This window comes from Hemibagrus wyckioides, linkage group LG19 (assembly GCF_019097595.1).
Source record: "Hemibagrus wyckioides isolate EC202008001 linkage group LG19, SWU_Hwy_1.0, whole genome shotgun sequence".
Taxonomy (NCBI): domain Eukaryota; kingdom Metazoa; phylum Chordata; class Actinopteri; order Siluriformes; family Bagridae; genus Hemibagrus; species Hemibagrus wyckioides.
The window spans coordinates 17,169,658-17,195,000 of NC_080728.1; the positions used below are offsets into that span (position 1 = coordinate 17,169,658).

A 25,343-nucleotide genomic window follows, 5' to 3' on the forward strand; every position below is an offset into this window, starting at 1 on the left:
TTTATGACCATTTCTATTCCCTAGACTACTACTAGAGGCGATATATTCATAGAAAACCTCCAGAAAAAAAACAAATACTGTTCTTTTTTTTTTCCACACTAATGTTTCATAGAAAAGAACCAAAAATGGTTCCATACCGATGTTTCTATCTTCAAACTAAATGATGATATCAAACCCATTTCTGCTCTCTGAGACGCTCCAAGTGCTTGTCCGTCAGATTTGATCTTCAACCAGTAAAATTCTGTGTAAGGTTCTCCAACAGAGGGACTAACACACGTCTAAAACACACTGAAAGCCAAAAGAAAGTCATTTTATGTATCAGACTCACAGCCTGAACATTTCGTTTATTTATACTGATATCCCATCCATCCGTCCATTTCCATTCCACCGGGGTAATGAAACACCAGTGCACTGGCAAAAAAGGGTTAGATGATTTCAGTACTCATATAAGAAGAATTTCTTTTCAGTCAGCTCTTTTGGTGACTCAATCATGCTGAAATAGCCAAACTGATAACAGTGCAATCAAAATATAGCTATTTAGGAATCTGGCCTGACTGCATCCTCTGAATATAGCCTTCGATAACGAACCAAATGAAAAAGCCCTGGTCTATGAATAATGTTTTTATTCTACCCACTAAGTTTATTAGACTAAAAAACAGAGCTTGTTTGGGGTTTTTTTTGTTCTGTACTGTCCCCATGTAATGCTCTCATGAGTGGGTTGAAAAGAAATGAATAACACGCTTGTCTGCGCTGAAATTATTCACAAGCGTCTTGCCAACTTCTCCTCTCTAAGCGACCCCTGTTCGTTTTTTCCCCCGCAGACAAGAGTGGAGCGTACGAAGGACGAAGGAGTCATCATCAGCCATGTCAGCAGCGAGGGGACAAGCAGATATGCAGGTAGGCTGTGAAAGTGTTCAATTCCTTTATTTTTGGGTGAATCCAACGTTACATTACTTTCCCTCCTTCTCCTGAGTCAGTCATTCTCTCTCTCTCTCTCTTTCCGTCTTGCTCGGTTCTCTCCTCTCTCTCTCTCCCTCTCTCTCTCTGTTTTCACAGAGAGGTGTAGTATGTTCTGTGTTTGGGAGGAGCCGATCAGAGGGTCTTCCTTTTCTTTTCTTACTGCAAAATATCAATTAGATACAGACTGCAAGACCTTTAATGCTGCTCAAGATCAATAAAGCATGGATTTAACAAACAATTATTAGAGTCAGGAGGATTCTCACGATTCTCTGATAGTCTTCTTTTTCCCGGGCTGAGGGTCATAACACCAGAAAAACATAGCACAAATCTATATATGTACATTTTGGGTCATTCTATGTGCGATTCTGTGACCTCGAGTTTATACGGCAAGGATTTCTGTGGTCTGATGTAAATCAAGCAGAAGGTCAGGGTCCTTCATGTTTATTCAACTGTCAAGAGGCTACAAACTGTAAAGGGTCATTATATCACTGATGGACTAGCACTCTCCTAGAAGTATTGGCACCCTTGAAGAGGAAAAAATGGATGTAAAAATAGACAAATCAAATGAAGAGAAACTATTTACTTCTGTCTAAAAAAAAATCATATAATAATAAATACTAGCTGTAATAGCTGTAATATTGATTATAATTATTATTCATCTATATATTCATGATAAAAATGTATTTAATTTAATTTATTTATTTTTAGTTATTTATTTTATTTTTATTTTATTTTATTTTATTATGTATGTAATTATTCATTAATTATGTATTTATTTTTGTTTAAAATACTATTTTATTTCCCGTAAAAAGATGGTTGATCTTTCTGATATCCCCAAAAATGTTTAATATATTTAAAATAAACCATTGCTTTCTGTCTCCATGTCCAGGTCATGTAGTAATATCAGGATGTATTACATTTACATCCTACCAACATTCATCTACCTGGATACAATCAAAAGAGACAGATAGTCCTTGAGTGTATTAAATATATAAAAGATAAATAAATACTACAAACAGGGATGATAAAAAAAAAATCACACAAGAAGTTCATTCTTTTTATCAGGCTGCAAATAAAAACATTTTATTCGATGCATGTGACATGCGGAAGTTACCTCGCCTTTTCTATCCCGGAAGAATTATTATTTACTGGAAAAAAAAACCCATTTGTACTGTGGTGATCACTTACTCAATGCATCAGCAATAAAAAGAGGCAGATGTTGTTTATCTTCTGCACCAGTGGCTCACGCCCTATATTTATTGTCTTGTGTTATAAATACATCCATCCCAGTTCCATATGATTTATTGGCAGCATTGAATTTTTGTGTGAATGTTTCAGTCATAAAAATAAAGCAGTCAGTGAGAGCAGCCATGAGAAACAACTGAGTATATGATGAATATGTGAAAGAATTGAAATGATTTGATTTGACTTGATGAGCCATTTGCCATTAGATGAAGACTCGAGACAAGATAATGAACCTAAAACCTGGTTGCAATACAGGTCAATCAATATGAATAGTACTTGAAAACTATCTGGTAAGTCTAGTCTCAAAAGAATGAGGGTTCAGGGTGCCGTAATTTATGAAAACATACTATGAAGGGCGCCGATCATTCTAGAAATGTCCCTAATGATTCACCTGTCCATTACAATGAAAGTGTAGATTAATCAGAAAAACAAAAAAATCCCTTTATCGCTGTTTAACGTGGTGAGCTTTACATTCAGCATCCATCAGAATCCTTGTTTCATGTTTAATACCCCTCAACTATCTTACTTCCTTACTTTCATTAGTCTCATTACGACTTTTCCCAGTGATTCAAGTACTCGTGATACAGTCCTGGGAAAATTAAATCCTCTAAATCCACAGAATTTCCGGCTGGATCTGAACTCCACCTCCACATTAAATCTCTCCATTTAAAATCTTCCAAAAAAAAAAAAGATTTTCATTAGCACAGCCTGCTAATGTTCATCCCATAGCATGACACTCAGCAGCTGTGAGAACAAAGATATTAGACATATGTTATGAATCTCGACACAAACAGGTGAGAAGATCAGGACAGATTTAAGCAACCATCTGCACCGAGGGTGTAGATACAGGAATGTTACACGCTAATGCTTCATGCCTTCCACAGATCTACAGACAAGAGTGTCGTCTTTAAACCCCGTGTCTAACCCTGGGCATAAATCCACTGATGATCTGTTTTTCCCATCCTTTAACTCTCCTGTTTTTGTTGTGTCCATGTTGATGATTGAGTGTCTTCGTCATGTTCCACTTCACAGTGGTGGTTAATATGAGGCTCATATGAAAGTAGACACTCAGGACTTTCTGTTTTTCATAGAAAAGTTCAAGGTTTGTTTTTTTTTTCCGCAGAAATGTTTTATTTCTTCAAAGTAAATGTTGATATCGAACCCATTTCTGCTCTCTGAGATGCTCAGAGTGCTTGTTCATCTAAAAAGCAGCTCAGATTTGATCTTCAACCAGTAAAATTCTATGTAATGTTATCCATCAGAGGGAAAAACACACGTCTAAAACACACTGAAAGCCGACAGACTCATTTTATATATCAGACTGATATATAAATCAGACTGACTTACGCTGATTGAAAATATCCCATAAGTCCTTTTCCAGTGCAGTGGTAATAAGGGTTTCATCTGCTTTAAGAAATGTGGGAAAATAACATACTGATTCAGTTCTGGTGCAAAGGAAATATGAAATGTTGATTGTAACTCAAGCCTTTTGTGTATCTAAGTCGCTTTAAACTAACAGAGATGAAGACTGAACACTTTTACTGTTTGTTTGTTGCTTAAAAGGAAACAGTTTGAGGTTTAGGACAAGCCTTGAATGAATAGAGTGAGAGTCTCGCCTTTGTGTATTGCTAGTTATTTTCTTCAAAAATCTCCCAGAGTCTCTCACCTCTTCCTGAATTCCACCGAACCTTTTCCCGTCTCCTCCTGGGCCGCTGCTGAAACATTCTGACCGTCTCTGTGAGTTACAGACCAGTGGCAGCTGCTTTCTGGGAACTGCCAGCTCAGCTTGTCCTCTCCTGGCACCTTGGTGCCACTTTGGGCCATCTTTGTTGTGGGCAACCGAGCAGGATTTGGCATTTCTCAAAGCACTGTCACACTTTTTGAAACACCACAAAGCCACAGTGTGAAGAATTTCCTTTAGTTTGTGCATGACGATTTTTTTTCCCCCCTCCTTTTCTCCTTTTATTTCTTTTCCCTCTGTATGCCTTCGCTTCGGTGGCTGTAGCTGCTCTGCTGAGATCTGTGAAATAGAGTATTGCCATCGGTCTCACGCATTCCGTTGCATGGAAATTGGGCCACAGCTCTGGATCCTGGCTCAGGTTTTAGCGGCGTCGCTGACAACTAGGACATTTACAGCGACGGTTAAGATTACCGTACGAAGAGGAGAAGAGTGCTTCCACATGTGTACTGCAAACGATGTTTTTTCTTGTACATTTACATTGTGATTTATGAAGGGTTTGGCACTCAGCCAAACAGAAGTCTCTCTAAGTATCTCTCTAAAGCCTGACCGACAAAGCGTCCTCTTCTTGTGACATCCAAACATCTAGCACTTCTAGACATGACCTTGGGAGCTGCGTTAATGAAGAGCTCATTGGCGCTCGTGTAGTGGATAAGTGTAGGATACTGAACACCAGCGTTAATTAGAGTGGTGATTAGCAATTAGGTTCATTAGCTCTAAGTAATGTTTAACCCCAGTGACAGTAATCCTGTGTTTTGTAACCATGGAGACTCTGAGACACGTGATCGTCACTGCTGTTGTTCTGAGCAGCCGGGCGAGAATTTATCTATTTATTTATTTATTTATTTATTTATTTATTTATTTATTTTCGCTTGGACTCCTCAAACTATGGTTCTAAATCAAAAGAAACCGTTATCTCTCGCAGCGTGCTAATAAACCTAATGACTCCCAGTGTGCATACCAAACCATGCCTCCTGTTATTTTTACAGCTCTCTGACCTACTTCTGTAAAAACAGTAGATGAACCGAAGCTCCTACAGCGTCTATATCAACCACGCCAAGCGTTCGCCTTCGTCCTTTCTCACTGATCCACCGTTACTATGCGAGCTATGAAATGCAACAGAGGGAAGCATTCTCATACAGTGTGAGATAAGCGGTAAAATATGTCTCTTAAGTTATTTTCCAGATGATCTTGGGTGTACTCAGATGTACTCAAATTCTCTGCAGGAGTCTTAGATCATTTCTTTCGGCCTGGGGAATGTAAGAGCCAGTCTCCTTGCAGCTGTTAGTAATCTTCCTCCGCATGCCCACATCGAGCTTAATGAAATTAGACCGTATTTCTACTTTGTTTTATTTCTGGCCTGTGATGTTATACGCACTTGGGTTTGAGATCATTAGATTTACAGAGGCAGGATAAGCGGGATCGCTGCGCTGCGCTTCCAGTGTCTGAAAAACGATTCAGTCGAGGTCAGCTGAGGAAATATGAAGTCCAGTGCAGGGCCTCTGAACAATAAAATGTGTGTTTTATTCGTTTTACAGATGGTGAAAAAAAAACATGGTTCAGTTCAAGGGTCCAAAAAAAAATCCAGTTATTATTATTATTATTATTATTATTATTATTATTATTATTATTATTATACAATATAAATTTAAATCCTAAAAATAAATCTAATCTAAAATCTGAAACTGAAACTCATTTAATGATGTGTGACTGATTATTTGAAATTATATTAGGATCCATTTCTGATTCAATTTTTTTCTATTAATAGACTTTTTAATTCGCTTTAAAAATAATATCCAGGCAAAGGCAATCGCACACAGATGCACCATAACTCCCTGCGCTCTCTCTCTCTCTCTCTCTTCATGTTTGCTTGGTCTGTTATATTAAAAGAAAATAAATGTCCCTGACCTCTGAGTTTGTCTGGAAAAACCCTACATTAATTAAACCCTACTGGTTTTGCCTGCAAGGCTTCTGGATGTTACTGTGAATTATTTTTATAAATGAGAATTAAATGAGACAAAATAATGTTTAGATATTTATTATTCATATAATTAATTTCGAATTTTAAGCTACTGAGCACACAGAGCACTTCATACATCATACACGTCACATACGACACACCACTCTACATATACACCACTATAATGTACACTACTGTACATATACTCAAACCGCCCACTTTATTAGGAACACCTGCTCAATTATCCAATCAACCAATCATCTGGCAGCATTGCAATGCATGAAATCATGCAGGTTCAGCTCAAGAGCTTCAGGTAGAAACAGAAAGGGGGAAAAAAAGTGTGATCTCTGTGACTTTACTCTGTAACATGGCATGGATGCTGGTACCAGATTGGTTAGTTTGAGTATTTTAGAAACTGCTGCTCTACTGGGATTTTCACACACCACAGCCGGACCACAAGAGAAACAGACTGGTCTGAGCTGACAGGAAGTCTCTAGTAACTGTGGTGAGCAGAAAAGCATCTCAATACGCACATCAGAGCTTGAGGTGGATGAGCTACAACAACAGAAGTAGAAGAGCAGTTTATGCATAATATTTGTTTAGAATTTGGGTATAATGTGTATTTCTGAGGGCTTGGTTTAAGCTGGATGTAACTGGGTGGCAGCTTCCTCCAAATCTATGGTTAAAAAACAAAAGACAAATATATAATATAATATAATAGGAATATAATATAATCTGTGCAAAGTCATGATCCCTGTCTTCTGAGTAACTTGGATGAATTTAATTTGGGATTTATGTTAACCTTCGGAAATGGGCTTCGTGAAACAAAATGAACAGAAGGGACACGAAAAGGCAAAATAATCAGATCTAGATATCTGGCGTTAACATGACAAGGTTCATAAAGTGTTTAGATTACAATTTCTATCGCATTTCTGTCATGTTCGTTTAAGGGCTTTTCCAGATTAACACAATGACACATACGGAAAACAAACTCGCTAAACTAGCCTAGGTTTTAAATGTTCATGAACAATGGTTTCCTTCAAAATTCTTCACATTTTCACAGCAGGGCTTATGAAATATGATACAGTGGAAAGTTAAGCGTGTGATGTGATTTTATACAGGGTTGTAAAAGCTGGTCATAATTTATCTTTTAGAGGGTGTGAGAGTTCTGGGGAAATCCTAACACTGACACGGTCACCGCAGGGGCTTCACACGTCTGCATTTCATTTCTAACCCCCCCCCCCCAAATCGTGACATCTTTAACCGAGCCAACCGGCTGCACGTTAGTCTCGGTTGCTTTCCTCAGACATGGCAACATTCACAAAGTGAATGAATGAACCTTCAGCTGAAGGTTAAAAAATAGAAACATGCCTCGGTGGCTACCATTTTTGGACACCGCTGAGTTAAAGGTCAGGTGCAGAGGTCATGAGAGGACAGAGTGAGATATATCCATGGCGCATTTCTCACTTTCGGTAAGAACATTCCACCTGATACAACAGTTTTTTTTCTTCTTTCTTTCTTTCTTTCTTTCTTTCTTTCTTTCTTTCTTTCTTTCTTTCTTTCTTTCTTTCTTTCTTTCTTTCTTTTTTTTCTCAGTAACTCATGTGCAACAGCTTGTAGCACGTCCACGCAACATGTCGCACCAGGCCGAGAATACAGCAGGCCGCGATAAGCCGGTTAAAAAGTAACAGCTGAGAGGAAACTGAAACTCTGAGCCGCTGACATGTGCGACTGCAACTGCAACACGTCTCTCTGCTGAATGTTTATTTAGGGTTATCTGTGACTTTGAAACATCTCGATCTGACCAGGGTTGAACGCTAGGTCACAGTAGCGGAAACTTCACGTCTTAGTGACGATCTCGAGGCTAGACCTCGTCCCTCACCTCTAATTGAGACGGTGTTTAGTATGACTGTGTCAGATTCGAACTCAAGTCAATTTTACAAGCAGAAAAAAAACCATACTCACGTTGTTTTTCCCCCAAGAGGAGATATGGAATATGCTCTTTTGCTCTTTTTGTTGTGTTTATGTTGCGCATTGAATGTCTTTGTCCTGTCTCACTCCACAGTGGAGGTTAATATGAAGCTCATATGAAAGTAGACTCTCAGGACTTTAAGAGTTTGTAGTGTTTCAGAAGGATTTCTGTTTTTCTCTAGACTGCTAGGAGCGATATTTTTATAGAAAAGTTCCAGGTTAGTTTTTTCCACACTAATGTTTGTATCTTCAAAGTAAATGTTGATATCGAACCCATTTCTGCTCTCTGAGATGTTCTCCAAGTGCTTGTTCATCTAAAAAGCAGCTCAGATTTGATCTTCAACCAGTAAAATTCTGTGTAAGGTTCTCCAACAGAGGGAAAAACACACGTCTAAATCACACTGAAAGCTAAACAGACTCGTTTTAGATCAGACTTCGCCCGATACAATCAATCGTTTGTTTCTACTGATTGAAAACGTCCTATAAGTCGATTACCATTCTGCTATCAGTTGTTTATCATCTTCGCTTTGCAATGGAGAGATTTTTCACCAGGGTTTGAGAGAGCTGGTGCTTTTTTGTTTTACAAGAAACTACTTGAATTGGTAAAACTGCAAGCAAAGCACATGATTCTTCTTTTCAACTCCTCCAAATAAAGACACACATGTAATGGCTTTCTATCAGAGCTGTACTCATGTTGCACACACGTGAACGGAAGAGAGATTGGGCTTGAACACATGTTGTGTTTTATCACGCGGTGTGTCTCAAACCAAATCTGCAGAATATCTGCAGTCATTGGGATAAATTGCAATCTTCTGCGAATGTCATAGAGGGATTGATCTGTCAGCGGTGATGAGAATAAACTTTGACGGTGTATGAATGATGAAAAATATCTAATAAAGAGATTTGAGTACATGCTGAAAAACAATATATTCAAATGTAGATGAATTTTAACATCCATTCATTCAATTTTTACTCCTTACTTCTACTATGGATTAAGATTTTGAGTATTATTAAGTACCCATATCTACACTTAAGTACTTCTTCTATGATAATTCCAGCCCTGATAGTAAATGCACTATAGCTTAGGATATATTTAAAGTGTAGATATGTATGGCTTTCCTTGTCTTTCAACAAGACATGTGAACGTGCTTTATGTAGCATGACTGACCACTATATCTGGACATGTACACACCTCTCAGTATCCTGTCCTGCTCACTTGGCATGCTGTTGGTTGGTCTCTCTCTCTCTCTCTCTCTCTCTCTCTGTGTTAAACTCCCTGCCTGTCTGCCTGCCTTTCTCTCTGTCTCTCTCTCTCTCTCTCTCTCTCTCTCTCTCTCTCTCTTTCTTTCTTTCTTTCTCTCTCTGTGTTTAGCTCTCTGTCTCTCTCTTTTTGTCTCTCTCTTTCTTTCTCTCTCTCCATGTTTAACTGTCTGTCACTCTGTCACTCTCTCTCTCTCTCTCTCTTTCTCTCTCTCTCTGTTTAACTCTGTCTGTCTCTCTCTCTCTCTCTCTCTGTCTCTCTCTGTCTCTCTCTCTCTCTGTGTGTGTGTGTTTAACTCCCTGTCTGTCTGCCTGCCTTTCTCTTTCTCTGTCTCTCTCTCTCTGTGTGTTTAACTGTCTGTCTGTCTCTCTTTTTGTCTCTCTCTTTCTTTCTCTCTCTCCATGTTTAACTGTCTGTCACTCTCTCTCTCTCTCTCTCTGTCTCTCTGGTGGTTGGCTTGTGCTGGTATGAGTTTCCTGAATTGCACAGAGTAGTTTGGGCCATTGCTGGGCTTTAGGGACAGAACGTGTCTCTTGGCCTATCCCAGAAAGTGGAAGGAAGGAAAGGCAGTGTGCAGAAGGCGGGGAAACCAGCGGGGGGCTTCTCCATGAAAGACCGGAAACCCCTGGAGCGCTATCCCATGCTAAGATGCCTCATACAGAAGCGAGGCCTGATGAGCTGCTAGAGGTGATCACACTAGCTTTTTTTTAACATCATAGGCAGATGTTCTCATTGTTCTGATCATTGGACTGGGCAGCTTCATATACGTACCATCAGACATGCTTCCCTTTAAGTTAAGGTTTACTGCTGGAATATATGAGGCTCATAAGTTTTACAGAGTATTATATAACAGACTCTTTCACTAATGATGCTCTCACACTCTTTTTTTTTTTTTTACAAGAGAAACACCAGCTAGTATTAATCAATTAACTAGTCTAGTTTGCTATCTATATTATATTCTTTATTATCACTTAATAAAAAAGAATAATAAAGATTTATTTCTCTCTGAATTGTGGTCACTTTCCTGTCCCCTTCCTCCAGCCAGCTCTCATCTATCATACAGCCGTCACCGAACTGGGAGGGTGAAGGCTAATGGTGTGTTTGGAATGATGGTAGTTACGAGTTGAACGCACATGAACGCCACGACAAAGTCCTGCTTACATGAGGACGCTCTCAGAAGCGGATTGCACTTATTTTCAGTTACTATGTGTTTGGTTTATTCAGAAAGTCATTTAAATACAAGCAAATTAGTTCACATTTATGGACCATCAGGGGAGAAACAATTTGATCACAATGTAATGATAATTATAAATGGATTAAAAAGACCTGATGTACATTGCTTGTTCTACGGAGTCTGGAAAACTTTTGTTTCTCCTCCATCTTGCTCCGACTTGAACACACCTCGTGTTGTAATAACGACTTTCTCACTCATAAATACTGTACCAACTTCCCAAGAGGATTTGAGCACACAGAAAGAAAAACCCAGACACATGGCTTCCTCTAAGACACATGAAGCCAGCCAACCACATATTTTCAGACTGCTGCTCATACTGAGGAACACACTCAGAGGAAATCTGCCCTCTTCCACATACATGAGCTCACAGACGCCCACGGTTGCCTTGTATCACTATGATTAACAGGAACACGCTTTCCACCCATGAGTGTCACTCCATGACTTTTTCTTTCTCGACTCCTGGCCATGAACGGCTGCAGCATCGTCAGGGTCCAGACTCTCAGTCTTCTGAGATTTTTGATGTTGTCTGTTGACGTTTTTCACTCCAAAGCAATAAAGATTGGTGTAACTCTGGTGATAAGAAGTTTTTTTTGCCTTCACTGTAGATTTGAAGCCAAAAGTGGGATATCACAAACTGATCAATTTCCCAAAAAATAGCGGACATTTTTATGTTTTATATTGTGGAATATTGTCTATGAATTTTTTTTGTTAAATCTTGTAAATCTCCTAATATTCACTCATTATGATGACATTTGTTTTCATATCAGATTCTCATCAATTTCCCAAAAAATAGACACCAGTTTATTAGACACACTATTATATCGCAACATCAGAATATTGTCTAGGAAATATTTTTTAAATCTTGTAAATCTCCTTATATTCACTCTCTATGATGGGAATTTTTTTCACCAGTCCTCCATGTTTGTTTTTCTAGCTTGCCGGAAACAAAATGGTGCTTTATGTCTCTCAGCACTTTTTTTTTTCCCAAACTTTGACACAAACCAGCCCACTGTGGACAAAAAACATAACACATTTTAAAAGCATCCCATAGGATTACATGTAAAATATGAGCTGATGGTTGAGAGGAAAAAAAAAGGAGGTAGCATTACACCAGCTTGAACAGAAGAGAATAAAGAAAGCCCTTGGTTTGATACTCTTTAGAGAGCATTTGCGGCTCATTTGCTGTTCATTCCCTTCATGGATGACATATTTGAGTCTCCTGACCCAGGATCGAGGGGGGCAGCTGTTGCTCTCCGGATAACACGGCAATAGTTTGGAAGCCGACACGTGTCTGTATAGAGAGATGAGTTGTGTATCTGTGTGGGCTGAACGGTGGGATGACATGATGCCGATTTATTACTCGGCCTGGCCCAGTGGCCTTTACCTCATTACTGGAGCCTCGGCAGCCAAAACCCGAGCTCGAGCGGTGTGAGTTTATGATGATTGAAACCAGTCTCCTCTGCGTGTGTACATGTGCAACGAAGCGAGTACTTCAGCAGGCTTTAAAACAAGAAAGCAGTATTAAAAAGTGTCAGATGTGCCGAGAGTGAGTCTACAAAGTCGCTAACCGTCAAAAGGACTCTCAATCAAATTACATCTCCACAAGCAAACTCCGTATCTGGCACTTTTATTGACGAGCTACTAGATACGTGTATTGTTCTTTATAGTGGGTAGCGGAATATTTGGTGGGGGGGGCACAAAACGTCAAAATGTCTGTTTTCCGTTAAATGAATTTGTCAATTTCAGGGCATCACGAGACAAGATTTTTCTTCTTTTCCAGATTTTACTGTTGACATGAATAGCAATAACGAGAGAACGGTGCAGCAAAACAGTGGTTTGTTCATTAAGTTTGAATTATAGTGAGAGATTCCTTCACATAAAAGGACAGGAAACACACACACACACACTTTCTGTATTCATTACCATAAACCATGAAAACAAACTCAAAGCAACACTTAAGGCGCTTTCTATTCAGACCATAGCAGCTGTATGAGATAAAGGTAGTGTCTTAAACAGCTTAAAAATACAATGGCGGCCATTTTGTTTTGACACCCTGAAGAATGCTAATTTTGCCACTAGCTAAGATTTGAGGCCGGATCACGCCAGATAGCAAATTTTTAACCACAAAACAAGAAACTATGAACACAAACAATCTAAAGAGCAAGTAGCTATCATTTCACTAACTATGTAAAAAGCAGTTTAATCACATTTTTAGCTGTTAGGTATGTTAATGCTGCTCAAAACAATATCCGGATAGTCAGCTGGCGTTTTGTTATATTTTTAGCTCTGGTTAACATTTATAATTTTGTCAATATTTCTAATTTTCCTTCCTTATTATCTTAGATGTTGCTGTAGCTTTGAGGCACAGTATGTGGTTGTACTGGTGTATCAGTGATTTCCAAATGATTAGCATTCTTGATTTGAGAAAATGAGCTAAAACTCACATATAGGATGAAGAACAAATAGAATGTGTGGTGTTCTAGGTGTGTAATTTGCATTTGCACGCTGTGTCATTTGATTTAAACACAGTATTTTTTCAAGTAAGTGAAAACAGTGTTTGAATATTATTGGCACCCCTACGGTTAATATTCGGAAAGTTCCTTAAAGAGAATAACAGCACAGAGATTTCTGTGGCTTTTTCAGAAGGTTGGAGACATTTATAAAGGAACACTCTGTGCAGTTTGCATGCAGAACCTTTCAAGATTCTTTATATTCACATCTTGGTGCGTGTGGACGTCTGTGTTTGATTCAGATTAAAAGAGATTTTCCGTCAGGGTTCAGGGTTATGTAAATATATGTACAACAAATGAACAGATAAAGCTATTGCAGGTAGTATAAAATATGTGCTAGTTGTATAAAGGCTCTGGGTTGCTGATTGGAAAATTGGGGTTCAAGCCTCAGCACTGTCACTGTTGGACCCCTGAGCAAGACCCTTAACCCTCCCTGCTGCTCCAGGGGTATTGCATCAAGGCTGATCCTGACCTCTGACCCCAACTTCCAAACTTGGGATATGTGAAGAAAGAATTTCACTGTGTTGTGAAGTATATGTGACAGAAATAAAGTCTTCTAATCACTTCTCTATGGATTGTTTGGAGCATATTTGTCATTATCCTGTTGAAAGCTCTGTCTGCTCTGTCTAAGTCTTAACCACCTGGCAGAGGCATCCCAGCTCCAGGCTAAACTATTCAGGTGTTTGTGAGTTTGTTGATGCCATCAATCTTCCCGTGAACCTCTGGGCGTTCATGTGTCACTATTTATTAGCCATCATGTAAAAGGTACAGCCTACAAGACACAATATACTAAACTATAGATGATTTACTTTTGTTTAAAATGGATGTTAAATATATTCTCAAATAACCTTACTAGCTACATCAACGTTCCAGGTCCTGTATTCGTCATCTTCTGGAAAGCGTCCGTTTATTCGAATGTATTTTCTCTAGTTACTCGTCCCCAAGTGCAACAATTAATGACAGAAAAAAATCGAGAAAATAGAATATTATTATAAAATATAGGAAAAGTAGAATATAGTCAAATATGATATGGCATACTGTATAATAATGTAATAAACATATAGTAACGTTTAGTAGCCTATGTAGAAAGTGTAATTAAAAGTATATCATATTGTATATCATGTATAAAATAGGGATAAATTAGTCTAATAATTTATTTTTCGCCTTTCTCTGTTTCTCTATTTTCGTAAAGCTGCTTTGAGACAATGTCCATTGTAAAAGGTGCTATACCAATAAATTGAATTGAATATACCTAGATCTTCTTCTTCAAAACACATACTAAATAACACCTTCATTAGTGTAAGATTTATTTCTTTCATTTGCATGTTACATACCAGGCTTTGTATTAATTTTGAGGTAATTTTCAGCCCAAGCTTTCTGTACTATCTACAGAAACAACCAATCTACCTCCTTTTAATACATATCTTTCTTATATATATATATATATATATACATGTAACAAAAGGTCATATATGACAGGATATGATGAAACCAGTTTTTATAAAACTGGTTTTGTAAATTTTATAATTTAGGAGCTTAAATGAATTCACACAGGAACCGGATGATTGGTCCGAAGAATCATTCGAGCCGATCATTTGTCGTTTCATATCATCGTACCTCATTTGCATAAAGTGGAGAAGTGACCGAAGTGGAGAAGTGACCGAAGCTGAAATGATCCATCTCCAGCCAATTTTACAGCATGTTTGTTTGTTTTTTCTTGTATAGGATCCCCATGTTGTTTTGTTCTTTTTTTTTTTTTTTTTTTTTTTTATGAGAATGATTTCACATGCAGTAACATCCCCCCTAAGGACGGAAAAGCTGTACTGATCGCCCTGGGACACATTCCAGCATGTCAAATTCAAAAATATACTCATTCAGGAATCCACAGTCTCTCTGCAGTGAGTGTGATACCGACTTTTGTTTGCTGATACACACACTTTGCACTTCAGAGCCAAATGGGATTTTATGCCTTTCTGAGCGAAGTGATGCATCATGAGGTAATCTGATACCACTTCTTTGTGCAGAAATTCTGGCTCTGAGTGTGCTCTCTCTCTCTCTCTCTCTCTCTCTCTAACACACACACACACACAAGGCTATAGAGCACTGCCCCCCATGGTGGTTGGCTGGAGGAAAAGGAATGCATTCTCGTATTTCTGGTTTTAATTGTATCCAGACTGAAAGACATTCCAGCCCACTGGGCCACAGGACCAATGACTCAAACAGCCGAGCATTCGGGTGCTTTCCAATTCCAATACCACCAACACTGCGGCTATTCCTCTTCGATCCACCCAGCTCTGTTATTCAGGGCACACCCAGATATTCACACCGTGCAGACCAGGAACGGACATATCCCAAACACTGGCATATCTTTTAGTTGGTAATATGAAGGCGATAGAACATAATCATGTCGTGCTTTCAAAAATCCGATTCGGCTTGAGTTTGATCCTGTTTTGTTATTTTGGGTCAGTAAGACCATAAACATGATGACACCAGGAAAAAAGTGCCCATTTGTGTGAAGTCACTGGACTCTTATCACATCCAGGTTGCCATAGATGCCATGCAAAGAGCGAAATGGCCATTTTACAGTGAATACATGACAGGCTTATCAAGGAAATGTCAAGAAAGGATTTGTGTATATCAATATCAGGTTCTAACTGCAGTAGAGCCAGACAAGTATACGGTACCCTCCGTAAGTTTTGGAACGGCAAGCCTAATTCATTTGTTTTTGCTATACAGACTGACATATAAACCATTTGGGTCTGAGATCAAAACACGAATATAAGATGACGGATCAGGACATGGCTTCATCGTTAAAGCCGAGTCGATCACTTTAACTCAATTAGGCCGCATTTCACCTCCTGAAAAGGAGAATAAAGAGAGAAAAAAAAAACAGTGACTGTAGGAAGCCTGGAAAGGCAACAGATGAAGAATGCAACAGTTTCAGATTATCAGTGAGCCCTGGCCTTGATGACGTTATTGCAATGCCTTCAGTGTGTAACAAAAACAAAACAAAAGTGTTCCAATACTTTCGGAGGGGACTGTATTACGTGAAGCTCGTGAAACCAGTTGGCTTGTCTGTGGACATGTTATTGTGAGGAAAGAAAACAGAACGAACTCAGGGGAGATAGAGAATGAGAGAGGGAGGGAGAGAAAGGGAAAAAAGGGATAGTGAGTGATATGAGGTGACTGGATGGTGCTGGAAAAGAAAACTAGGACTGCAAGTGTGTATGTGTGTGTTTTACACATGGGGTCACAGCTGGACAGGCTCTCTGGATGGGTGTTGAACATCATGTCCTGCTGTAAGGGAAATGACAGGCTTGTTTGCCAGCACTGAATGACAGAATGTTTGCTACACCACATGCCAGCAAAACACCCACGAGTCCAGTTCGACTGATAGGAACGGATCCAACAATGACATCATGGATGAAAACAAGATAAAAAATAAAGGTTTCAGTGATTACTACAGTATGCATAGAATGAGCTGTGAATATATTTGTAACCTTGAAGCACAGATTGTTTCTATTACTTACGAACACACTTTATATCCATGAGAAGCTTTCTTTCCTGACGTATGCTATAGACGACAGTCTAGTGTATTATTATGCTAGGTTCACACAGGTCTCTTACTCCATAAACATCTTTCATTACATTTCTGTCATTTGGCAGACATCCTTATCCAGAGCAACTTACATTTAAATCTCATTTTATACAATTGAGGGTTAAGGGTCTTGCTCAGGGGCCCAGCAGAGGCAGCTTGGTGGACCTGGGATTCAAACTCACAACTTTTTAATCAGTAGTCTAACACCTTAACCACCTTAGGCTACTACATCCTCTTTCAATGAACAAGTATGCAGCAGAGTGGTTCTTGCCCCAGTGAGCCTCGTTGCGGTTCCTTATTTTGACCTCTAGATGCAACACTAACTGTAAGCCAATGCTTTTTGAAACCAGGGTTCCCTTTAGCTGTAAAACTAATTCTATTGACCCTCTAGTGAAAGAACTAGTCAGATATTAGGCTCATTATTTACTTCTGCACAGTTTTATCTTTATTTTTGTTCCTGAACTTTCTACTGCTTGGGGACTGGGGATGTGGTAGCGCAGTGGTTAAGGTGTTGGATAACTAATTGAAAGGTTATGAGTTTGAATTCCAGGTCCACCAAGCTGCTACTGCTGGGCCCCTGAGTAAGGCCCTTAACCTTCAGTAGCTCAGGGAGATAAAAATGTAAGTTACTCTGGAAAAGGGTGGCTGCCATAATGTACTTAATGTACTGACAGTACACATTTGATTCAAACTGATGTCATTATTAAGCAGTAATCAGTTTTATGCAAGGCGGCTGGGATGAGGATCAGCACCTCCAAATCCGTGGCCATGGTTCTCGACCGGATAAAGGTGGTTTGTCCCTCCAGGTTGGAGGGATGTTCCTCCCTCAAGTGGAGGAGTTTAAGTATCTTGGGGTTTTGTTCACGAGTGAGGGAAGGATGGAGCGTGAGATTGACAGACGGATTGGTGCAGTGGCAGCAGCAATGTGGTCTGTGTACCGGTCTGTTGTGGTAAAGAAGATTTACCAGTCAATCTATGTTCCTACTCACTTATGGTAATGAGCTTTGGGCCGAAATGAGTTTCCTTTGTAGGGTGGCGGGGCGTTCCCTTAGAGATAGGGTAAGGAGCTCTGTCACCCGGGAGGAGCTCGGAGTAGAGCCACTGCTCCTCAACATCGAAAGGGGCCAGTTGAGGTGGCTCGGGCATCTGTTTCGGATGCCTCCTGGACGTCTCCCAGGGGAGGTGTTCCTGGCATGCCCCACCGGGAAGAGACCCCAGGGAAGACCCAGGACACGCTGGAGGGACTCTCGGCTGACCTGGGAACGCCTTGGAATTCCCCCGAAAGAGTTGGAGGAAGTGGCTATGGAGAGGGAAGTCTGGGCATCCCTGCTTAGACTGCTGCCCCCGCGACCCAGCTCCGGATAAGATGGACAATGGATGGATAGTTTGCATTAAACCCATTTAAATAAGGTATCCAGTCAAACAGGCTCATTGCTTTATATTTTTAATTTAATAACATTGGAAATGATTGATTGTGATTTCAACTGTTGTTACAAAATCTTTTAAAAATCACAGACCCTCAATCAAAGTTCTGATTTATTTCTGTATCTCTTATAACAATACCATGTGCAATATATTTACTTTACAATACCATAGTGTTTTGTTTAAGCCTGTCTGATGTTTGGTCAGTAGATTAATTAGATATTATGTCTATGTTGTATTACTATCTGACTTCATAGATAGTGTTTATAACATATTTTTTTATTTTTATGACTTGCATTGCAACTCAATGTGAGTGCATCATAGTTCATATCAATTACAGCCTATAACTATAAAGTTATAGCATAAAAGTGCTACCAAAAACTCACTTGCAAGTGAAATGAATAACATTGATTGTCTCGTTACAGTAGCACCTGTAAAAGGGTGGGAAATATATTTGACAGCAAGTGAGCAGTCAGTTCTTGAAGTCAATATGTTGTAAGCAGAAAAAATTGGAAAGAATCTGAGAATCACAGCTTGCTGTGTAACTGCAGAGCAGTCAGAGTGCCCCTGCTGACCCCTCTCCACTCATAAAAGCATCTACAGTGTACAAGTGAGCATCAGAACTGCACCATGGAGCAATGAAAAGAAGGTGGCTTGGTTTGATGAATCATGTTTTCTTTTACGTCATGTGGACAGCCTTGGGGAGAAGGAAAGCTGGTGGAGGCAGTGTGATGCTCTGGGCAGGGTTCTTCTGGGAAACCTCAAGTCCTGGCATTCATGTGGACATGAACCACCTACCTAAACATTGCTGCACACCCAGCTAACCCTTAATTGCAATGATATTCCATAATATCAGTGTCGTCTTTCAGCAGGATGATGCTACTGAAAATTGTTCAGGAATGTTTTGAGGAACATGACAAAGAATTCAAGGTGTTGAATTGGCCTCCAAATCACCCAGATCTCAATCTAAGGATGTGCTGATCTGCTGTGCTTATCTGCTGCTAATTCCTTGTAGTCAAATCCCACAGCACAGCTTCAGAGGTCTTGTGGAGTCCATGCCTCGAAAACTCAGACCTGTCCCGGTTGTACACACAATATAAGGTGATGCTTTGTCTGATAACATAAAAAGAAGATTGGAAAAAAAGATCCAGCTGATCCTTAGTCAAGAGGATTCTCTTCCAGATTTACATCATCCTCTTAATCCGGCCTCTTGCTTCATCCCATCACTGCGATACCTCTGACATGAATCACATCCTATTTCCGTATTCAGATGGTATCACAAGCACATCTGAAATCACCCAGGACGGCCCACCAGGCGGCAGGGTGTGCTACTTCCTTGTCAATTATTGAGTGGAATGAGACTTTGCAGACATGTTGACAGGTCAGAATGAGGTCATGAGCTCACTCAGAGGGGTCTTACTGGCTATAATAACCTCCATATTCCAGCTCTGTGGAGTAATGTGTAATGCAATATGTAGTGTAATATGAGAGGGGTAGTAAAAAGCTGCCCTCTCTCTCTCTCTCTCTCTCTCTCTCTCTCTCTGAGTGCTTAGGGAGCTCAGGGGAGGCCCATGGATTACACTAAAAGCATATATGTTTATACCATTAAAGGTTCCTTGCCATCCATTCTCCTTTTAGGTCTTGTGTGTATATATATATATATATAGAGCCCTGAGATTTTTCCTTTAAAGACAGTGGAGATACTCATAGAGGACCATCTGTGCAAGAAAATGTAAATTCAGATCACTGGTTTTAATGAAGTTAACATCCAAAGATCCTAAGAACATTGCAAAACAAACATAAAATGGCATATCCCAAGACATTTCTGCTTAAAATTACAGTTTTGTCATTCAAAGGCATTTTTGGCTTGAAATTTAGTGAATGTTCCTAAAGTTTCTTATCCAACCACCCATCCATTTTCTGGCCCACTTATCCTACCCAGGATCACAGGGAACCCGGAGCCTATCCCAGGAGACAAATTGGGGGTCACCTTAGATGAGGTGCCAACTGATCCCAGGCCTAAAGTGTCCCAGAATGTACAAGAAAAAGTACAGTGGAACCTTTCATTCGTTCTGGAGGCGAGTTCTTAAGGCGAAAATCTGTATTGTGAAATGAATTTGCCCATAAGAAATAATGTAAATGCAGATAATCCGTTCCAGCCACCCAAAAATATGACCAATATGAAGCGTATGTAAACTGTACGGCTGCTTACAAAGAACTGACCCAAGACAAGCATTCCATGTCAAGGCTCCTCACAGGAAGTGGTGTCACCAAGCTTGGGCTAAAAATAGATCAGACCACCAACACCACCAATCTGTCAACAGATTGAACCAGAAAAAAACACCCGAAAAATCACCTAGCTTTTGAACGCATGACGAAGGCAACGTTGGTATTGTGGGTTGGCTCTTTAGAAACAGCTTTCACTGACGGAAAAAATATTGTAAAATTTGTGAACTCGCTTCAGTCTGCTTTGCTTGGCTTTCCACTGACGCTAACAAGTTTTGAACAGCTCCTGAACGTACGCGCAACTTAGCCAGCGTTTGATGCCTAAAATGCTTTGTATGCCGATGCAAATTTCTTGCAAAATTTCAATTCTTGAGGGCGAAAAATCTCAAGGGAGGACATTCGTATGCCGAGATTCCACTGTACTGAATGATGGGTGACTCAATTCAAAATGGTGGAAACATCACCCTGTTGTTTGTATTGGGGATAGATGGATGGATGGATAGACAGATAGATAGAACTTAGTGTTCAGTGAGTTCAGTAGGTTTATGATTGTAAGGAAACATCTCAGAGAGGTCAGAGAGTGTCTCATTTCTGACCTTTTGCCACATTAATCAAGGTTTTTGAAGTAAAGTGTCCAGGTTTTCTGAATTCATGATACCATCAGTCTTCTAAGGAGCAGGAACCTCTGAGCCACTAGACATGACACACACCAAAGCTCCAAGATTTTATGGTTTGTTAAGGATAAAATGTTGGATTTTGGAGTTTCCATGTAGTTTCAGTGGTGCTTGGAGAATTGGATTTTGGATTTTCAGGTTGCTTATTTTGCAATCCTCCATTTCCTTCATTTTCTTCGTACACCAGGAGTTCAGAGCAAGTTAAACAGGCTATTTTGGTGACATGCATTTATCTGAGTAATTTGCTGGGTTGTTAATAATTACAAAGCACTTATTTACAGAAAGCTGTTCTTCTCGATGGAAGAAATGTACGCAGTGTCTCTAATTGTTTGAGTAGAAATGTGAAGTCATTGTGTGCTGGGTTTATTTTATACAATCATTCATGTCCATTTTATTACAGGGTGGACGGGTGCCAGTAATTTTGTATATACACACACAGAGATACTTTGCAAAACAGAGGAAATTTCTACTTCACGGAGTATAAGAGGGCCACCTGTGCAGATATCCTGGCACTCTGTTCGTGTGTGTGTGTGTGTGTGTGTGTGTGCGCGCATGTTTTTATATTGTGTCGGGCAGCAAATGTTCGCTCGAAGATAGGGATATCTGAGAGATTTGACCTTGTGGGGATATTTGGATGGTCTGCAAAAGAAAAAGAACTTTATGTTTTATAAAATTAAATAAACAAATAAATAAAATAGGCATTTGGTTATTGAGGTTATTGTGAGGGTCTAGTATCTGAATTACTAATCATATCAGCAGAAGGTCCTGACAAGGGTAGTAAAGTGTGTGTGTGTGTGTGATGTTTGCAGTGTGACTGATGTTTTTAAGCTGTCATCAGAAGAACAATGTCCCCCATCCTCATCTCTGGAATCAAGACAGTACTCCAGAGCGATTGTCATCAGACCATCTCACACACACACACACACACACACACACTCTCATATCCCAGAGCATCTGGAGATACAGCCACATCCGCGTGATGCATTCAAATGAAGCCAACCGCACTGCGAATACACACTCACTCCATAGCTTCAACAACAAGCAGCGTTGCTTTTTGTAGCCAAAGCAGGAAACAGCACCACACACACACACACACATAAACCAAGCGCCAGGAAATCTGCACAGGTGACATTACGTGTAGGAGTAATTTCCTTTGTGCTTATATACATGTGATCGTGTTGCACAAAACAAGCCAAAGTAGTGTGAATCTTATGCAGAATAGTGTTTAAATGAAAATGTGTGTGTGTGTGTGTGTGTGTGTGTGTGTGTGTGTGTGTGTGTGTGTGTGTGTGAGAATACACTGGGCAGTGACAGCTGCAGAAGCAGCCTCAGAGGGAAAGTAAGGGGCATGTCAGTTCTCTCCACCACTTTTCCCCCTCCTCTGTTTGGTATGAAGAGAAAAGCATGTTTATAGCAACTGTCATCACAAATACCATCTGATCTGCCTTTACCCAGCACTCCTCGCCATTCTCAGCTACAACACAACGCTGCAGCGATGGCTCCACAGGCTTTTAAAGATAAAAGCGCTGGGGTTTTACGGCCTCTAACAGAACAAAACTATCTCATCCTCGTAAATGAGATAATTGGCTCGAGCCAGAATGCTCAGAAAGCTATAATTTGGATGTCATACATTTATTTTTACCCCATTATACTGAAGGTCAACATGTCAAAAATCATAAGCTTGCTAGATTTGCTACCTTTACCTTTACTGTACGTGCCTTTGTGTATAGTGTGTGTTGTGTACGTCCATAAGTCTTGTGTAAGATGAAGGCCATTGTTAATCAAGGTGCTGAATCTCCAGGTTCTTCTTGACTGACATTTTCTATTTATCCTCAAAAATCTTTTCGAGATTTGCGAACGCTCTCAGATCTTCGTAATTGGCATTGTACAATGAACAGTGAAGCGCTGATGGTTAAACTGACAGTTTTGATTCCCCAGGCAGTTCTCTGTCCTGAGAAAGGACTGTGAGAGTCGAGACCATGTAGCTGCACAGATTATCTGTTAATCTCCAGTTTCATAATAAACATTTGAAACATCACTTCCATTACAGCCAGCTGTTTCGAAGAGCTGCATGAAAAAAGAAACATGACCGCGACACAATGTTTGCAGATATAAAGTAAAATTAGAATCATGTCAAACTGTGAAACTTTTCGGTTATGATTAACATCATGGGCATGCATGGTGAGGAAAAGTGGACTATACATCAGACTGTAAAACAGCATTCAGTGTTTTGTTAAATATCAGATATCTTAAAAAGTTGTTTACTTCTGCCACTTGGTTAAAATGTAGCCCTAGATCGATTTAATAACATGACACTGGTTTCAGATATGTACCCAAGCCTACACAGAAATAGTTGTGGGATAGAAAATCATTGTGCAATGAATGCCTCGCTTTCCGGATTTGGTATGAATTACATTTAAAAACATCATCGTTTGACATGTTTGCTGAAAGATGTTACACTCTCCAGTGGAGAATTTGCCAAATTGTAATTTGGGTGCCAATAGTTTTAAAAACAGCCTTTAATTGTTTAATGTTTCAGCGTTACACTATATTGCTGAAAGTTTTGGGACACCCCTCCAAATCATTGAATTCAGGTGTTGTTTTTCAGGGGTTGGGCTCGGCCCCTTAGTTCCAGTGAAAGGAACTCTTAATGCTTCAGCTTCATACCAAGACATTTTGGACAATTTCATGCTTCCAACTTTTTGGGGATGACCCCTTCCTGTCTCAACATGACTGCACACCAGTGCACAAAGCAAGATCCGTAAAGACATGGACGAGCGAGTCTGGTGTGGAGGAACCTGACTGACCTCAACCCGATGAAGACCATTGTTTCACATTTTGGAAATTGTCCAAAATGTCTTGATATGAAGCTGAAGCATTAAGAGTTCCTTTAACTGGAACTAAGGGGCCGAGCCCAACCTCTGAAAAACAACACCTGAATTCAATGATTTGTAGGGGTGTCCCAAAACTTTTGGCAATATAGTGTATGTAGAGTGGTATAGTGATAGAGCAGGCAATGTGACTGTCTGACAGCTCTGTGGTCACTTTGTTCTCCTTGTGTCTTTCTCGGCTTTCTCACATCCCAGAAACATGGCAGGTTATAAAAAATTGCCTCTAGGTGAGAATATGTGTGTGAATAATGGCCTGAGAATGTTTGACATCCTGTAGAGGGTGTATTCCTGTCTGACGCCCCGTGTGTTCCTGGGATATACTCAGGATCCACTGTGACCCTGAGCAGGATAAAATGCTTACTGAAGAGGAATCATTGTAAAAACTATTCCAGCTTACGACATGTGAGTGATGTTAGTTTAGGGGAAGTGGTGACTCAATGGTTAATGCTCTGGGTTACTAGTCAGAAGGTCTAATCATTTTTTGGGCCCTTGAGCAAGGCTCTGTGCCCCTGCGATGACCCTGAACCTATGATCCTGACTTCTTAATTTGGGGTATGTTGAAAAAACAATCAATGTGCTCTTTTGTATATGGGATTATTAAATGATTAATTCTTCTACCTCTAAACTTTAAGTAGTTCTCCTTATTTTCATGAAGGGTGCCAATAATTCTGACTGGACTGAAGCCATAAACACATAGATTTGTCATTGTGCTTAAAAAGATCTGGCATTTTCTATAACAGTAAAACTTTTGATTGTTTATGTAGGGCCTCCAAACTGACCTGCAAGAATTAAGTCAATTAAGAAGGGAACGAGGACAATGTCAAAGTCTGGCTCCTGATTGGATGATGTGCTTAAGTTTAGGGGTGAAATATATCCGTCCCATTTCGCTCATGTTAAACACGCCGTGCTGGAATATGCCGGACTGTCTGGACAGTTTTGACGTCTGATTACACAATCAACAGCTTGACATTTATTATGTCATTAAGCGTTGAAATGTCTGATAATGTATACAAGCGTAAAATCTAAAAGTAGCCACATCACTAATAAGCTCTGGCTCCAGGCTGGTAATAAAAGCTGTATACGGGTTTGTTTTGATGGCTAGTAATGAGCGCTAATGTTACTCGAGAACAGAAGGCAAGTTAGCCGAGTGTGTGAAGTGTGGAGTGTTAGATACGGGTGAAGAAGGCAGTCGAGTCTGCAGCCACCTAAAGAAGTCCACCTTATTGCAGGGATTCAGGGATCGAGTCGCAGCTGCGCCGTCTGCTTTTTATTCGTGGCCATGCGCTCCCTAAAGACACACCTGATCACACATTTGCTGAAAGGCAAGGACAGCAATGTTGTGCTTCTGCCAGGTGGTAGCAGAGTCCAGGAATTCATCACATGGCATGTCAAGAGCTTCATATTTTCTTCTGAACATGGCCTGAGGAAAACTGACAACACTCCTACTAACACAGCTGTTACTAAACATGGCACCTTTAGAGAAAAATGCATTAAAAATTATACATAATTATAAAGGTGAGTCAAACGAAATTGATATATGAGAGCGACATGCATAAAACATGTCTCAGTTGAACTTGTTCAGAAGGAAGTTATTAGTTTTTGCCAAGCGTCACTTTCTCCTACAGTGGAAGTCCTTTAGCCCACCGTCTCACT

General features: G+C 39.9%; 1 protein-coding gene across 1 annotated transcript in view; it reads left to right on the top strand.

Moving 5' to 3' along the window:
* Window positions 1-755: 755 nt before the first annotated feature.
* Window positions 756-25,343, top strand: part of ninj2 (ninjurin 2) — a 35,799-nt gene continuing 11,211 nt past the window's right edge. Inside the window, exon 1 of the mRNA XM_058416620.1 lies at window positions 756-897. Within this exon, the coding sequence (XP_058272603.1) occupies window positions 865-897 (33 nt within the window). The 5' untranslated portion in view covers window positions 756-864. The remainder of the gene's footprint in view (window positions 898-25,343) is intronic.